Consider the following 18,317-nt stretch of genomic DNA (forward strand, 5'->3'; position numbering starts at 1 on the left):
ATAATTTATTTTTTAATATTAAACTTTACTTAAGCAGTTGATTCTTTTTAAAATTTTGTCTAGTAAGTTCTTTTTGTGTTTAAATTATCAACTCTTATACTGCTAATATATCATGAGAAATTTATTGCAATTCATGATAAAAGCTGTAGATCAATAATATTAAAAAGATTTTGAATACACATGAAATCTAACTTTTTGTATTAAAAATGAAATTCTCAATACTGCTGAGAACATTACATTATTCTTATATCATCTTATATTTCATTTCTATGAAAAGAAAAAAATGCCTGCAAGATTTATTGTTCAGTTGTATCTTTGTATTTCATTTAAATTTATTCCATGTTTTTTCATTTCACTATAATATTTTATATGTTGAGCAATTTTTTACTAAATTATTATGATTTTTTGAATCATTAATTTTAAATATTTTATTGTTTTTCATTTCTCAAACTTAGGTACTTTAAATATACAAACATTTCCTATAACTTTCTTTTATTATATGTGAATAAGTTCTAATATTTCCAATACAAAATTTGAAGATGCATTTAAATCTATATTTGATCTATTTGTGTTTTAATTTCAGGTCCTTGATGTTAAACAATCTAAAAGGTTTTGAAGAATTCAGTTATAAAATTTGTGTATTTTTTATTCTTAGAATGGAATTCTTATTTAACCATTACCAAAAAGTTGTCCTTTGATTAATAACTTAAATGATTTAAATCCTGAAATCCATTTCATTACTCATAAAATCTGCTTCTATTTTTAGAACTAAATAATATTTAATTTGATGTGAAACTATTTTTATTTATCATATTTATCATCTTTTATTTAAAAATACAATAATGTAATATTAATGTGGAATTTTCTCAATGAAAGTTATTATTTGTCCATCTTTATAGGTGAGTTCCTTCTTCCTGCTCGAGCCAAGTGGTTGAAACTAAATGTAAATCAGACTGGTTTTTATAGAGTTATGTATGATGATGGCTTGTGGAATACACTGATTGAATTGCTACACACCAATTACAGTGTAAATATTTTTTTTTTTTTTTTGCATTGTACTGTCATATTTTCTTATGTGAATTTTAAATATGTTCTTTAACAATTGAAACTTATACATGTTTACAGTAATTTTGAAATGAATTTGAAGTGTTACATACTTTGATTAATAATTTCTTAGTAATCCATGTTTTTAGAAAATGGAAAAAAATATCTATTTTTAATTTTATAATAGGTTTTTGATTAATTGTCTGATGTCGAATGAAGGAATTCATAAAATTTTTGCTCAGTTCCTTTTTAAAACCGGGCTCAAATAATAGTTTAATTTATGCATGTGTGTATTATCTTTTATATGAAAATGCAGAAATTGTTATTATTTTAGCTAATACATGCTCAGAATCTTTTTTCCCTCCTCTCGGTTTTCTTTTTTGCCAATGACACAACTGCTGCTTAAATAGAAATAATCAAAATGGAAATTTTATATTATTTTTATTATATATCTATCTTTTGTCTGTTATGAATTTTTATGCATTTTTTTGTATTATATGTAATAGTTTGCAACTATTATTTAAATATCATCTTTCTATAACAAGGTCTTTAAACCTGCTGATAGGGCCAATCTTTTGGATGATGCACTTACTTTAGCTAGGTAAGTAATAATTATGAACTCTTTTGCTATAATATCAGTTATAAAACATAAATCATAAAAAAATTTCATAACTTAAGTTTTTATTAATTATATATTTTTTATTATTTCAGTTCTTATTCTTTTAAATTTATTATTTTTGGGTTTAATTAATTTTTAATACCTAGGATTTTTATGAAATATTTTACAGTAATGTGCTTACATTTTGTATATACTAAATATGCATTATTAAAAGTATAAATAAAATTTTAATTTCGAATCAATTAAATGCATATATAGTATGCATATATGTGTTGAATCTTATAATTGCTAATTATAACTAATTTTCTCTAAAAAAATTAATGAAGTTGCAATTTTTTGCTAGTTTCTAGAATTTAAACATTGCTATTGGCTTGAAAAGAATGCTGATGCTAATGCATATTTTTCTATTTTCTTTAACAGCAGATAAATTTTCATAATAACATTTTAATGCCTAGAAATAAAGTTTTATTGAAAGGTGTGCATTATTTTTAGCAGTAAGTGATTTGTGCAAGTTTTGAATGTATTCTAATATTTTGTGAAAAACTAATATTAAATTACAAATATTTATCTTAAACTATATTATCAGTACTATTGGGAATAATCAAATTTGAGAAAATTGAGGCAAACAATGAATTTCAATTACAGTACAGTTGTAAGTATGAGTATATGCGAATAGAAACTTGTTTAAATATTTAAGAAAATAACTAAATTTTAAAAATTATGCATATTTAATTAGTCAATAAAATTTTCACTTTAGATTTAATTCTCTATTTAATACATATCATTTACTTGGTGACATCATTTGAAAAATTTCCATATTTCTTTTTACAGTTTTTAAAATGCATGCTAAATACTTAATTCAATTTTATGTATAATTCTATGTATGGACTGATAAAAACTAAGTACTTACATGTATATGTATCACATATGCTGTTGATAATTTTTGAAGTAGTTACAATATGCATATAAATCTTTTATTGTATTTGCATGTTTTGGAAGATAAAAATAAGATTAAATTTTTAAAATCCAGTTGATTCTTGTCCATGCTCACTTTGAAATGTTGGGGCTATTAAGCTGAAATTTTTTTTTTAGAAGCGCTAAAAGAACATTAGAAGAGAGCTTCAAACTATTGATGCACATTTTTATAACATTAAAACAGAATATAATAGGTTAATAAGTAACTTTGAATATAATGAGTTTAAAATGGCTTGTTCTTCATTTTAAAGAGACTTGCAAAGCTCATTGGAAATTGTCAATTAAGACATAGAAGGTCTAGATTTCTTTTGCTTTGGGAGGATAATTAAAAAGTCTGTATCACTTATGAATATAAATGTATTTTAACATTAATATATCCTATTTCAAGTTTTATTTAATCTTTCTTAAAATTCATCTTTAATTAAAACCATTAACTTTTAATGAAATTTTACCAAATATCTTTTTCTAGTTTTAATGTAATTTTCGGAAACACATTTAGCATAATCAGAAAGACCTTTGATTTTAAATTTACATGTTGTTAAAGCTTTATTTTTTAATGATCTCGAATGCAATTTTTTCTTTACAGAAAACATAATTATCTAAATTATATATTAAATATATAATTAAATTCTTGCTAAACTTTTAAAATAATTCTGTAAACCAGTATTGTTTAATAAAGTACTTAAATATACTTCTTTTCATCTAACATCTTAGAAAACATTTATAGAATATAGACATAAAAATGGCTAATGTATGAATTATATCAATTATTTTCAATTTCTACTGTGATTACTTTTCTAGAATCAATAGCTAGTGTACTCAGCCTTTCTTGAGGTTAATATTCTTTCATATATAATGTTTTTAATGTAGAAACTCCTTTTATATAAAATATTATATCTTATTGATAGTTAGAATATATGCATTGATATAAAAATTGAATTTTTAAAAATAGTGGTATAGTTCAAAATTTTTTTTTTGTGCAACAAAAGAATGTCTACCTACAAATTTCCTTATTGCAAATTCTTCTGTATCTAATTTTCTAAAGAGTTGACAGAAATTCAAATTGCAAATAAATGAAATTAGTATTATTGAAAAGGTAAAATTTTCAATTTTATATTTGTTTAAATTCGTTTTAAATTAATTTTTTCTGAAGGAAAGTAAAATTTTGATAATTTCCTCATACTGTACATCTGTTTCATTTGCGTGTAAGGTCTATATTAGAGGTGGCAAACCTTTATGGATCAATGTGCCATTTTTTCTAAAGAAATGTTTAATGATATATAAATCTGCAGTCAAATAATTTTGACTTCTGATTATTGTTATAATAATAAAACTAAATACTGACAGCTCAAAACTCTTTATTTACTATGGAAAAAATACATTTTGCACTATATAGAAGTAAAGGTTTTAGTTATACTAGTAATTCAAATTAAAATATCGTTAGTGTGACTTCTGTGCTTGCAGATTAGATGACAAATAACTTATATTTGGATTGTAAGATGTTACTTTTAGTAGAATGCATGTTGAATTGGTGTCATCTGCCAAATGGTTCTAAAGTCTTTAATGCTACTTATTTCTGACAATAATGACTCACGGGCATAGGTGGATGAAAATATGGTTAAAATAGCATGAGCCAGCTTCTCAAAACAGTTAAATGTGTTCCATGTTTCCAAAATTTCCTTACTGGCATTTTTACTTATATTGCTTGTTAATTTTTTTGTTTCAATCAATTCCAACTTTTTCCGTGCTTCTATAAATTTTTGAATCTATATGGACTGGAAATCAATCAGTTGCATTTCATGTTTTTTAATTTCCAACTAATAGAATTGGGACTAATTCAATTTATCAAATGAAGTCACATCAGAGTACATAATAAACTTGAGCGTTTCCGATAATTTTTTGAAATGAGAACATCTTGCTGAAAATTCCTTGATTGAAGAATCAATTACGGAAATAAATTCTTCAATAATTTTTCTTCGTCTGGTTTCTCATGTACTTCTAAATCTTTGATATATATATGTATATATATCAATACATACATATATATATATATATATGTATATATATATATATATATATATATATATATATTTAGGAAGTTTTGAAATCAACTAATAAAAACATTTTTTTTTTCTTATAATAATATCGTTCCTGAAAGCATGCAGTCCAGCGCCAAAAGCGCGAATGAGATCCATCATTACGATAATTGTTTTATTTGTGCCGTGAAGCTTTACTTTCAATTTATTGAAATGTTAGCATGTGTCTGTAAAAACATCAATTTTGAGAGCCACATAATATCCAACAACTGTGAGTATTGTTCAATTTCCCCCTCATTTTGCAGAAACAGTCTGATTTCTTAAAAGCAATCAACAAATCTTTGAAGTACATTCCCACGGTTCAACCAGCGAGTATTATTATACATTAGTAAGCTATTATACTCTGAATTGACTTCATCCACAAAGCCTCAATTAAAGTCTTTTCGCTTACTTCAAACCTATTCCACTTTCGCTTATTTAAAGCCTACGACGATATGAGGTTGACTATTTTTGTGACTAACGCCTTTATATTATCAAGAGATGTTAAACCACTCTTAGAACACAAGGCTTGTTGGTGAATAATGCAGTGGAATTCAAGAATCGAATGCCCTACGTCTGTTTGAAATCAACTAATAAAAACATTTTTTTTTTCTTTTTGCTTACCATATTTGAAGCACCATCAGTTACTGAAACAATTCTTTTCATATCAGTTTCTTTCTCAGCAAGCGAATTTTTAATGGCAGTACAAATATATGTGTTTTTAAAAAAATGGAATATGAAATTTTAAATGGGATTTGAACATTGATGTAATACTGAACTTTGTTATTTTGAACTAAAATGCAAACCGTTTTGATCGGCGGCGCGCCCAAAATATTGTGTCGCGTGCCACTGGTTCGCCATCCCTGGTCTGTATATTTCTTGCCTCCGTTTCAAGGATTGACTTTGCTTATTTTAGGCATTGCTAACGGAATGCATTGAAACAAATGGAAAGCTTGCAAAAAAAAAAAAGCATTAAGACAATACAGGAATTAAAAATTAGTGGTAGTGTAATTCAAGGTTAAGATTAATTTTAATGCATTTATTTTTTTTAAAAATTGATAACAGTTAATAGAAGTACTGTGCAAAAATAGAAACAATTATCATTGAATTTTAAAAATTTTGACTTTTAAGATTTGAGTAATATATTTCTTCTTTGTTCTGAAATTACTGCATAAAAACCATAAAAATTTCTGTTAGTTTCTAATTAATTAATATTTAATGAACTTCTGCACTTTGGAAAGATGATTGCAATTTTTTCTTTTTCTTAATAAATAAGTGAGAAAAGCTTAGTTGAAATTGAAGATGATATGTGGGAAAGAGGAGATGTGGGACATACATATATAATTAGATACATACGTATCCTCGATGGCTTTTATTTATGTTAAGATTATCCATACTTTGTATCGACGACAAAAGAAAATTTTATTGTAAACTTTGATTGATCATATTCAAAAATTACATTTTAAGCACATCTATTAATATTTACATCATTTTTTAAAAATTTTCCATACTATTTCCATTATATATATATAGTTTATGTTTTATTTATCATTTGTTGTTTATTTGAATTATATAATAAAAATAAGAAGTCAGTGACATAAGTTATTTTAATACTTCATTAGAGATGGTTATTTATGTGAACTATAAACATAAACATGTAATTAAAATTTAATTTAAATTATATTTTTAGAGTAGGCATTTTAGATAGTGGGCATGCTTTAAATTTGACTCGATATTTGGCAAAAGAACAAGATTATGTGCCATGGGAAACCGCTATTCTACATTTCGAAGTTTTAGATGTATTGATGCAAGAAAGTCCAGCATTAGCTTTATTTCATGTGAGTTTTATGTTCTCTTTAATGCAAGCATATATTTTTTATTTTGAAAAGTGTTGATATAAAGATGTAATTTAGCATTTAATATTCCTTAAAATTGTATTTACTTAGCTTTATTTTCTTGTATTAAGAAATTTGCCAGAAATCTGATGAAACCTGTTGCTAAGAAACTTGGGTGGACAGATGAAGGTGATCATTTAAAAAAGTAACTAAATTAAATGAAGTTTTTTTTGTTTTTATTTTTTACGATCCACGATTTTTTCAATTATTTTCCCTATAAAAATTTCTAAGTATTATATTCTAATTTTAGTGATAAGAAAGAATGGAAGAAAATGCTGGTCAAAATTATAGAAGGGTCATACTTGTTTAAAATTGTAGTTGTGTGGTATAACTTAAACATTGGTATATGTATGTGCTTGCATGTATATGTACAAAAATGATGAGTATCATATATGTATAAAATTCCTGCATGGCTTTTAATAAAACATGGAAAAAATTTTAATTGTAAAAAATGCCTTACTATTTTATTAGTATTTTTTAAATTATTCTGAGATTTTTTTATAAAAACTAAACTAAATAAATTATTTGCTTTTTTTATCTGTATCTTTTAAAAATATCCATTTTTTTTTGTCATTTTTATTATTATTCTGCTCTTATATCTTTCAAAAAGATTTTTTTCCTCTTCTGTATATGGAAGATATATATTCTATTAAATTTACAATTGAAACTATTTGGTAATCTTTATGTTTTTTCTCAGTAAATAAAAAAAAAAAAGCTTATTAGATTCAAATAAAAAATTGACATTTCATATCTACTTATCATGCATTAGAGTAAAATATGTACATTTTGCTACAATTTTAAGGATAAATTAAAAGCATTGTTCAATAGATTTCTATTAAAGATGCTATCATAGTTTCAATAGCATATGAAACTATGATTCCTATTAAAGATGCTATCATAGTTTCAATAGCATATGAAACTATGATTCCTATTAAAGATGCTATCAGAGTTTCAATAGCATCTTTAATAGGAACTGTAAATATAAAAATGACTCATAACACTGTCAAAGAAATATTATATTTTCATTAAATTCCACTTTTTATATGTATGCTGAATTTCTAATAATGTTGCTTAATGGTACTTTACACTGCGATGATTTTGTCTGTATGTTAATTAACTTTGTATAATATTTTTCATATTTTCAGGAAATTGCGATCTGCTCTTCTTAGGATGCTTGTTAAATTTGGGGATGATGAAACAATTAGGAAAGCTAAAATAACATTCCAAAACTGGATGTTTCATGATATCAGGTATATAACTTGCATTTTACTGAGCCAAACTTTTATATTTGTAAAATTTGTCTTAGAGTTTTAGTAGAAGAATAGTTTTTCTTTATATTTTTCACTTTAATGTTGAATTTCTTTTTCTAGTTATCTCCATTTTCCATGTGATTACTTTATTTTTTATACAATGTTTCTTTTTTTAATAATTGAAAATTATTTTCTGTGAACATTATGATAATTTTAATTTAATATTCATAATTCAGGGCTCTTTAGTAAATAAACTTCTAATTCTTAAAAAAATCTAATCTATCATTATATGGCTGTAAGGGTTAATTTGTGAGTAACATAGATTATAAGCATTAATTATATTATATTGCTACTTTATAATAATTAATGAGCTGAAGATTCTATAATAGAATATATTTGTTAATATAAATTTCTTTTAAAATTTTATACTGAATTCTCTGAAATTTTATTAATTTTATGTTTTAATATTTGTATTCTTATTTCCTACCAAAGCTTTTTAAACTTTTCAAAAATAACATATAAATACTATAATTAAAATATCCTATTATCCTTAAATATTTTAATAAAATTGTGTAAGGTCATAATAATGAAATGTAGTAAGCATCTGAATATGTCTATAAATGCTGTTTTTGTTAAAATTTTTTGAAATATTGAAATATATTTTGTGGCAACATAATATAAACTAACTACATAAACTTGAATGAGAAATGGGAAAATTTTAGAATTACTTTCATATTTACTAAGCATGACTTAAGATTTTTTTATATTAACAAATGCTGATATGTGCCTTTGAAATTTCATTTAATATTTTTAAAATATTCAGAAATTGCCTCAATATTTTTGTTTTTGTAAGTTTATTTACTGTCTTCATTTGTAATGTAAAAAGCTTTATAGTTGAAAATAAATTATTATTAATATTATTATTCTTTGAAATTATTTAAAATACATTTTTCTGGTAGTTTTCAATTTCAAGCTAGGAAAAGATTTAATTTTAAAAAAGGTTAGCAATATATTGAACCAATTATTATGAAATGTATCTTTTGTTTTTGATCTTTAAGGAATAGTGTTCCCGTGCCCTTAATTACTGGGCAGTGCATTATTAATGGTGGGAAGTTTAGGTAAAATGTTTTAAATTGAAAAATGTATTTAAAAAATTATAATTTAACAATATGTAACATAACAAACATTGTAACTTTATATAAACTACTAATCCTAGCAATAGTCCTTTTAACAACTACTGATCCCAGGGATTCAGCTATACTCTGTTTCACCCTAACTTGGCAGTAGTGTATATTCTAGGCATGCCGAATCGCAGTCGTCGTCAGGAAAACAGGGTTACTTTAAAGTACAAAGTTACTAGAAATGCAGATCGCTGGCGAAACTTTATCTCGCAAATTTTTCGCCAAATAGTAAATATTTATTTACTTTATCATATTATCACTTTATCGGAGAATTAATTGTTTCCTTATTTTCATTATTTTTTCAATATTATTGACACATTATTTTAATAAATCATTAAAGTTATTTCATTTCGTTTCACCGTTTCTCAAAAGAAAACAATATATCTTTCAATATTCTGTGAAGCGTAGTTCGGCTAATGTTTTTCGAAAAGATATCTGTATCATCGTTCACATCTTTTAAAACTTTATCTAATGTTGGGATCTCATTTCTGCGAAAAAAATGCATGGAGTTGTCGTCAAATACAGAATAATGTAAAATCATCATATTTTACAAGACCTGAATGTTTATCTTACTGAGCCTGGTCGCTTCTTTCCAGGGGTACTTAAAGGATGCCTTTATTTCTTTTTTCAAAAGGAAAACTGTTCATTGCGAAACATCTGTAAGATGCGAAACTTTATCAACGATTTGATTGATAGAATCTTAAGGGTTTTCTCGGAGTCGAGAATAAACATTTAATATGTTTTTACATGTTGCACTTTTTGTTGGTTTCACTCGTCTTGAATGTGTGCACAGCGTAGTCGGTGAAAACACTTTCTCTTTTTCAAACATTTTAGAAGTTAATAGAAATGACGAATCGAATAAATATTCACCAAACAAAATTAATAACTACTAATGCGATTAATAGTATCAAAAAAATCAGCTGCTAAAAAAGAGAGAATAAAAAAGTACGAAAGATGATAATGGTGGCGAACTGATTGAAGTTGAGTTGGCGAAGACGTAAAAGAAAAGCGCGCCAAATATTTGACCTTGAAGACCGGTTCTAGCCAAAGTGGAATTCATTATGTCAATCTTTCAGTTTTATTCGTTCGCTTTATTTACAAAATACTTAACAGACAAGCACTTCTAACTTGAGAATAATTTTAAATACATATTGATAAAAAAAGGGTTTCTGTAATTTATGATATTATTTGATAAATTCCTGCTCATTTTAACTATTTTAAAGCCGGAATTGATGGGGAACTCTTTCCCAACGCGGAGCGTCACATTTTCTACCTTTTACAATACTGCCAAGTTAGGGTGAAACAGAGTATAGTTGGCAAATGCAGTTAGTAAAAAATATGTGGAGCTCATGATAATTATCAGTTATTTGTCTAAGATATTTTAAATTACAGTCAAGCCTCGCTTAATGAGCATATCGTATAATGAGTGACTCACTTAAAGGGCAAAATAAGTTTTAAAAATGTGACTGGTTTAATGAGCAATTTTTTGCAGAATAATTGGCAAGGACACATCATGATGTCATAAGCTTTTTTGGCCGATATTATTATTAAGCGCTTGATTTAAGAGAATCTTTATGTCTACATGGAAGAAGTTTTGCAAAATATTTTAAATGAATACGACTTCCAGGTGTTTGAGCAAGTACTTGTGGAAATTTAATTCTGTCTCTTTGTCAAGATTATAGGCTGAAGATGAATAGCAACATTATTGATGAGATGGTGGAAGAACTTTGCTTGAAATACCAAAGAATTTATGGAGCTGTGCTCTACATCTCAGCGAAAAGCTGCGGGGAAGATTTGGTCAGCAGTGGAGGAAATAAGAGGTTTATTAAGGCTATAACCAGTGAAATATGGGAGATACTAGAAGCATGGAAAATTATTGCACTGTACATTGAGAAGATTACTGTAATATTGCAGTATCTGTTTTACAAATTCATTTAACAATGATGCAGTGAATAGTTTTCACCAAATTTTGTAGTGTTGCCAAAGATATTTAGTTAATTTTCTTGTAAAAAAAGAATGCATTATAGATAATAAATTACATTATTATAAATTGGTTTAAGTTTTTTTCCCCTGGAATAAAATGCATTGTGCTATTTTACTTTGATTTCTGTAGAATTTTTTTTTTCCACTTAACTAGTGTTTTGCATTGTGACTAAGATTTGGGAACAAATTATACTTGTTTAGTGAGATTCCACTGTATTTGTAATTTTAATGGAATATCCTTAATATTTAAAAAGGGGGATCTTTATTAAGCACTATAATATTTTATTTAGACAATAAAACGAACTGACTGATCTAAAAACCAATCCCATAATTCATTACTTTGTATATATAGATAGTAGCTGCTTTACGTTGTATGAGATAAAATATTGCATAGTTTGTAAACTGTTATGAATGATATTTTGTTTTACCAAAATCTTTTGCTTTCATTTCTTCAAATGTCATTATATTTTATTTGCAGAGTGGCTCCCAATTTGCGAAATGTAATCTACACTACCGGTGTTAAATTTGGGGGCAAGGAAGAGTGGCAGTTTTGCTGGAAGGAATATCAAGAAACACCAATACCTTCTGAGAAGCGATTACTTTTGACTGCTATGGGTTACACAGAAGATATATGGAGACTTTCTCAGTAAGAATTATTTTATATATGCCTGTGTTATCCATTTTTGTACAATTTTGTCTGAAATTTATATGCTATTTTTATATTCTAAGAAATGTTGTATCAGCAGTTTTTTTTATGTGTGTACTTTATGTGTTTGTGTGTTTTCACTGAATAATTATGCAAAGGTTAATTTATATATTCTGTAATTTGATACAATTAATAATCTATTTGAATAGATTTCTGTTTAGTTATAGTAACATATAGAAAAGAATAATATATAAAAATTTCAATAATCCTTTTTTTTTAAATTTGATCTTTTGCTTACAATTTAAAAGGATAATTTTTTAGTTTTGATTTAAGTTTCCTTGAAATTTTTTTTTAGTTTGAGAATTCCAGACCTTTGTTGAATAAAAAGAAATTCTATAATTGTTCTAAGAATTATGTATGATGCTGTAAACTTTTTTGGAGGGGTCTTCCAATCTCAAGAGATTTGTTGTAGTATACAAAATTATTACATATGAGGTATTATGAAACATTAGAAAGCAGGAAAAAGCTCTGGGGAAGGGGAAGAGTAATCATTCATCAGATGCAAAACAAATTTGAAATTAAATTATTGCTAAAGAACCAAAAATTAAACCAATGAATGAAAAATCTACAGAAACTGATTCTGAAATGTATAAATTGGGGGGGAAAAATCTTTTTTGTTTAGTAATTTTTAAATGTTTTGTATTATTATAGCAAGAATGTTATTTTGTGTTTTATTTCATCTGAGTTCTTAATATTGAGTAAAATTAGATCTAAGAGTATGAAAAATATCTTTTTTCCCCTTAAAATGCAAATTTGTCTTGCAGAATTTTAGGCAGCAATAAAGAATTTATATATATTTTTTTCTGTTTGTAAATATAAATATTAATTTAATACAATATTATTCCAGGTTATGATGAGTTGTTACTTACTGCTTTTTTTTTTTTCCATTTGACAAAAGCTAGGGGGGTATTGTTATTCTATTTAGCTTATGAGTGCTATTCACACATTTCCACTTATACTTTTTATATACAGGGCAAAACTCAGAAATTATTTTACTAGATTTGAGTAGCAACTGTTACACTTTTATTTGCTTATAATCACAAATTTAGAGCAACATTTTCAAATAAGTATTTGTTTTAATAAATGGTCTTAAAACATATGATAATATTCTAGTCACAATGTGAAAGAGAAATTAATGCAATAGACAATTTTAGTATGGCAGTTAATAGGTATATAATGATTTAGATTTTTTTTTCTTGATTATGAATTCTAAATTAGTTTGGCAACTATCAAGGCAGTAACACATTCTCTATTTTATAGATCTAAAAATGCAACAGAATAATCTTATTAAACGTTTTTTTTTAAATTAAAAACATGCATATTGTCAGTCACACATAAAGAAATTATTAATAAATGAAAGTTTTAAACATAAAGTATTCCAGTGATATGATTAATAATGTACAGTACAATTTTTTCAGAGTGTGCTGTTTTTTAAATAAACCCTCTTAAGCTTGTCTCTAAAATTTTGGGCTTTTAACAAATACAAATTTTTCTTCTCAATTTCTTTATGTACACATGCAGGATAATAGTTTTATCTGTTAATTTCTGTATTAATCTATCTGTGTGTCATTAATTTATGAATGATAGTTTTCTTCTATTATTTATGATCACACAAGATGTCCCTTATTTTGTATTTGAATTATTATTGCATTCTGATTTTGCATTTTAATTATTTTTGTTGTTATTGCATATGTTTATAATTTTTTTAACTTAATATTTCTACCATCCAAATCTTTATCTGTAATGGTATACGATTATACAAATTCAAATAATAATTTTTATATTATAGGTATTTAAATTACTCATTGGACCGAGATAAAGTTCGTCCTCAAGATACTGCATTAGTTATTGGAGTCGCTGCTCGCAATAATATTGGGCGCTTATTGACTTGGAGATTTGTAAGAATGAATTGGCCATACTTTGTGGAAATGTAAGATTTTTTTATATTATTTTAAAACATTCTCTGTTAAATAAATAAAACTAATAAGATCTATTCATTTAATGAAGGAATTTAATTATTTATATGGGACTTTATGGGAATGTGAAGTAATTTTTAAGCAATAGCTTTAATATATATATATATATATATATATATTCAGGAAAAGAGATTTTTTTGAAACATTGATGGATTTAAAAATATAATATAAATACTTTTTGTTTCATAAAATATATAGTTTAATGCAATTATTTAGATTCATTAAATATTTTGTTAATAACATTTCAATAAAATTTTTAATTTGTTATTTATAACCCTTTCTGGCTTAATTACTATTTTTAGGGGGAAAAATGAGAGGAAAAACAATTTAAATGTATTTCATATTTAAAATTATTCATTTGTTTGTTTGATGTAGTCTAGATGGGGATGTTGCCATCTACGCCTCAGCAAACTTTTCCAGATCAAATTAAAAGAGCAAATGTTATATTACTCTTCTGATACTAGCTAGCTTGCAAAAGTGAAATACAATGATATGCATAATATTTTCATTATACAAAATGGCATATGTTATAAAATTTTGCAATAAAGAAAATACGCTATATATCTATTATAGTAAATATATTTATATATTTTTATACATATAATGTAAGTATACATTTTTATTTAAATATATTTATACATTTGTAACATCACTAGATATAGTTGTTAAAAAAAGTACTGCCCTCTGTTTCTCATACATGAAAGAAAGTAAAGTACCACTTCAAATTTATTTGTCGTTGTTTTGCATCTGCTCTCAAAGAGATATGACAGAGCTTCTGGTCCAGTGTGTCATCTATGTAATTTTAAATGATACTCTGTACATATTTTATTCTTTGAGCTCTTTATCTGCATTTAATCTTTTTTTGTGAATGAGTGTTTTTATGTTGTCTACAAAGTCTTATCTGTATAGGATCAATGACCTACTCATATTTTGATTAGTATGAATGTTGAAATAAAGTTTTAGGACTTTTTTTGTCAAACATTTTTTATGCCACTCATATTTTATTATCTTTTGTGTTCATATTGAGTTGTGAATGAATAATTTTTTTTTTCAATTATCAAATTGTGAACAAATTTGAGTAGTGTTGTAGGACGTATTTAAATGTTTAAAGAATTACTTTTATATTACCTAATTTTTTAGAATATCATTATATTTTGATGCAGATATTACATTTTTTTTTCAAAATTTAAATGTGTTCCTTTTTATAATTTGAATAGTTTTTTTTAATTAAATAGATGAATAAAAGATTATTTTCAAAATTTATATTACAAACAAAACAAAAGTTTAAAATGTCTATATCATAAAACAATTTTTGATGTTTCAATTGATTCAAATTGACATCTTATTACTTTCTAGATTTTTATGAAAATCTAACTTAAATATTAATTTTTATTGTTAATTTAAAAGGCGTAAATGATAATACAGTTTTTGAAGTTTCAGTTGATTCAAATTAACACATAACCTTTTTTTTAAATTTGATTTTAATGCTTATTTGTTCACATTGTAGGTTTGGACCTGGATCATTTTCTATGGACATGATTTTATCTGAATCAATATCACATTTTAGCTCTAAATTTGATTATGATGAGGTAGGTGAATACTGAACTGTATATATCAGTTATTGATTAATTTTTTTTAAGGATGGTATTTATTAATTTTAATGCAAATCATTCAAGAAGATTATTGCCTTATACAGAAAATATGATAACTTATTCTTTCAAAGGACATTAGAGTTCCTATTCCTAGGAGTTGGATAATGAAAGTAATTTACCTTCTGGAAGATTTTCAGCGTGGTTTCATTCTTATTTCTATTTTACTTGCAGAAAAATTTATACTTATTTATTTTTACGACCCCAGGTTTACTTGGCGATTTTCAGATTACATAAAGATGGCCAAGCTCCATTATACATAAGATATCAAGATGTATCTTCTTTCATTCTCTGGGTTACTTTGCAATTTTCAGAATATGCCAAGATAATGGGTTTGTTTGAAAATTTTCAGATTATGCCAATATCGCCAAACTCCATTATACATAAGATACCTAGATGATTGAATACCTGGGTTTACTTAGCAATTTTCAGATTTCGCCAAGATCACCAGGTTCCATTATACATTATACAAGATGCTAACAAAGTTGGCAATGGTTTGCATGTTTTGGTGATTTATCGCGGGGGAGTGTAAAAATAGACAAGTATCAAAGCATTTTTAACAGTCAATACTGCTACAACAAGCAATAATTACTAAAGTGCACATTTGTCTAGTGTTTTCTCCTGATTGATTATTTGGAATACATCTGAAGACAAAAATCGTAACCTATTACTTCTAAGTTCCTCTGCCATTTGATTTTTTACGTCACTGATTGGTATAATTTCAAAACATTCAGCTTTTTTTTTATACCGGAATTAGTAAATTAATAAAAAATTTTTTTTTTAATTTTCAATCAATTATGTTTTTATTTGTAGGTTAAAAGCTTCTTCAGTGGGCGTGATGTGGGAACAGGTGTTCAATCTCTTCAACAAAGTTTGGAACGAGTGAGGGCTAATATCCGATGGAGAGAGAATACAGAAGCGTCTGTCATCCAGTGGCTACAGCATAATGTCAATTTCGATTAATTCTATAGTTTGTGCTTCTTATTCCTTCCCTTCATGGAAAAATATTATCTTTTTAAATAATTGTTTTGATTTAAATGATGAAACAATTTAATGCATTTATGATTTTTATTAAGTTTTATATATTTGACAAGGGAGGGAAATGCATTCACTATTTTGCTCTCTTTTAAATTTTAAATTTATTTTATGGTTCGAAGAATATTTTTGTGTCAAAAAGAAGCTGCAATTCTATATTGATAATAACATTTAATACAAATTGTTAAAATCTTATACTCTGTTCAGAGAATTCTTCAGTGAAAGATAGTTGTTTATTTTTGTGCCATCTTTGTTATTTGAATTTGATGTTAACTGTAAATAATTAGTTTTTGTTTTGTGCTTTCGTTAAAGTAGTTTGTTATGTTTGCTTGCAATTTCTATATAGACTTTCTTTTGTGTCACAAAATGAGTCGAAAACCATTTTGTTGACGAATTCTGTGCTTTCTGCCATCCTGAAAGCCCTGTGATAATTATTTTGAGTTTTTTCATTATTCCGTTAAATTATTTGAAAGTTTTATTCTGCATCTATTTCAATACGTAGTGGGCACTATTTCGGAAACTTGTTAAAATAGTGATATTTTAAAACAGTTTATTTTTTAGTAAAATTTTAAAGGAAGTTTGTTGGTAATCTCAACCTTTCTGGATTGCTTTTACAGTTTATCTTTGTTTCTTTTAACTTTTACATAAAAAGTGGGTGAGGGAAAAACTGGTTTAAAAAGCATTTGGTTGTTTTATTATACTAATCTATTATTATTAATTAATGATTTTTTGGAAGGGAAGTGTGTGTTTAGTGATGCGTAGATACAGCAATTTGGAAGGGAATTCCATGCGTTGTGCAAAGTTTTATATAACCCTATGCACAAAATAATTCAAATTTGACCAGGGTTTTTTTACCATGCAAGGATTGTGTTTTCTTCTACAGGTAATTTTTAATGCTGCTTCACATATTGACAGTTGTAAATTTATTAAGTTATCAGGTTGTAAAATTTGAACTCGTTTTTTCTATTTATTACAATTGTTGCTTTTAAATGTGTGTTAACGGATATTTATATTAAGTTTGCAGTTATATATAAAATTCAGAATTTTAATATGGTATTAATTGAAACATTTTCTTTTTTTATATATATTTATTTAAGTTTGCAGCCAAAGTTATGCTGGCTTAGCAGAATTGCCACATTTAATTTTTAATATGTAGCTTAATTGCCTGTGTAGTTTTAATTTTTTTAGAGTAATACAGAGTTTGACAAATTTGAAAGTATTGATTTTATTTAAAATTATGCGGGTATTTTAATTATTTTAATCAAAGTGTTTATCACTTAGTTAAAGTTTTTGCAAAGCTTTTAAATAATGACGTTTTTGTGTGTTTTATGCCTGATCTACTTGTGCATCAAGTTAGGTAATATTTGTTATAATATAGTGCTGCTATTGAATGTGTCTTTCAAATCATTTATTCATGCATAATTCCATATTATTGTAATCATGGTTAGTTTTGTCATATCATTTGCGAGCTTTTCATTCATTTATGATGAAAAAAAACTTGTTTCATTCTAAATCTGAAGATGTACATTAATTTCCTTTATATTTTCAAAATGAAAGTAATGTTACACTTTTTGTGTTTAAACTTTGCTGAATTATTTTTTTTACATAATAGCAAGAAAATTTTGAAATTTAATAAACATTTACATTGTTTCAAAGTTAATTTTTGACAGTTTCATGTTTGTATCAGAGACTAATGTTATGTTCTCAAATTTAAAAAATCATTCTTAAAAGTGTATTAAATTATGTAAATCAACTATCCATAGAAAGTGAGTTTTCAAAATACATGAATTGTTAAATGTTGGTACATTTTCAATGAGTTTTTTTAACTTTACATTTTGTATTAACATATTGAAATTGACATTATCATTGATATTTTTTATTTTAAAATTTGGATTGTAAATATGCCTTGCTATATTTTAGAAAGAAATC

At 25.6% G+C, this 18,317-nt stretch overlaps 1 protein-coding gene across 1 annotated transcript in view; it reads left to right on the forward strand.

Annotated features, from left to right (window-relative positions):
* Window positions 1–18,012, forward strand: part of LOC129976096 (glutamyl aminopeptidase-like) — a 33,600-nt gene extending 15,588 nt beyond the window's left edge. The window contains exons 10-18 of the mRNA XM_056089476.1: window positions 900–1,027; window positions 1,590–1,645; window positions 6,404–6,551; window positions 6,680–6,753; window positions 7,754–7,858; window positions 11,501–11,668; window positions 13,518–13,658; window positions 15,212–15,293; window positions 16,167–18,012. Of these exons, the coding sequence (XP_055945451.1) occupies window positions 900–1,027; window positions 1,590–1,645; window positions 6,404–6,551; window positions 6,680–6,753; window positions 7,754–7,858; window positions 11,501–11,668; window positions 13,518–13,658; window positions 15,212–15,293; window positions 16,167–16,316 (1,052 nt within the window). The 3' untranslated portion in view covers window positions 16,317–18,012. The remainder of the gene's footprint in view (window positions 1–899; window positions 1,028–1,589; window positions 1,646–6,403; window positions 6,552–6,679; window positions 6,754–7,753; window positions 7,859–11,500; window positions 11,669–13,517; window positions 13,659–15,211; window positions 15,294–16,166) is intronic.
* The last annotated feature ends 305 nt before the right edge of the window (window positions 18,013–18,317 follow it).

The sequence above is a fragment of the Argiope bruennichi genome, chromosome 7, assembly GCF_947563725.1.
Source record: "Argiope bruennichi chromosome 7, qqArgBrue1.1, whole genome shotgun sequence".
Lineage (NCBI taxonomy): Eukaryota > Metazoa > Arthropoda > Arachnida > Araneae > Araneidae > Argiope > Argiope bruennichi.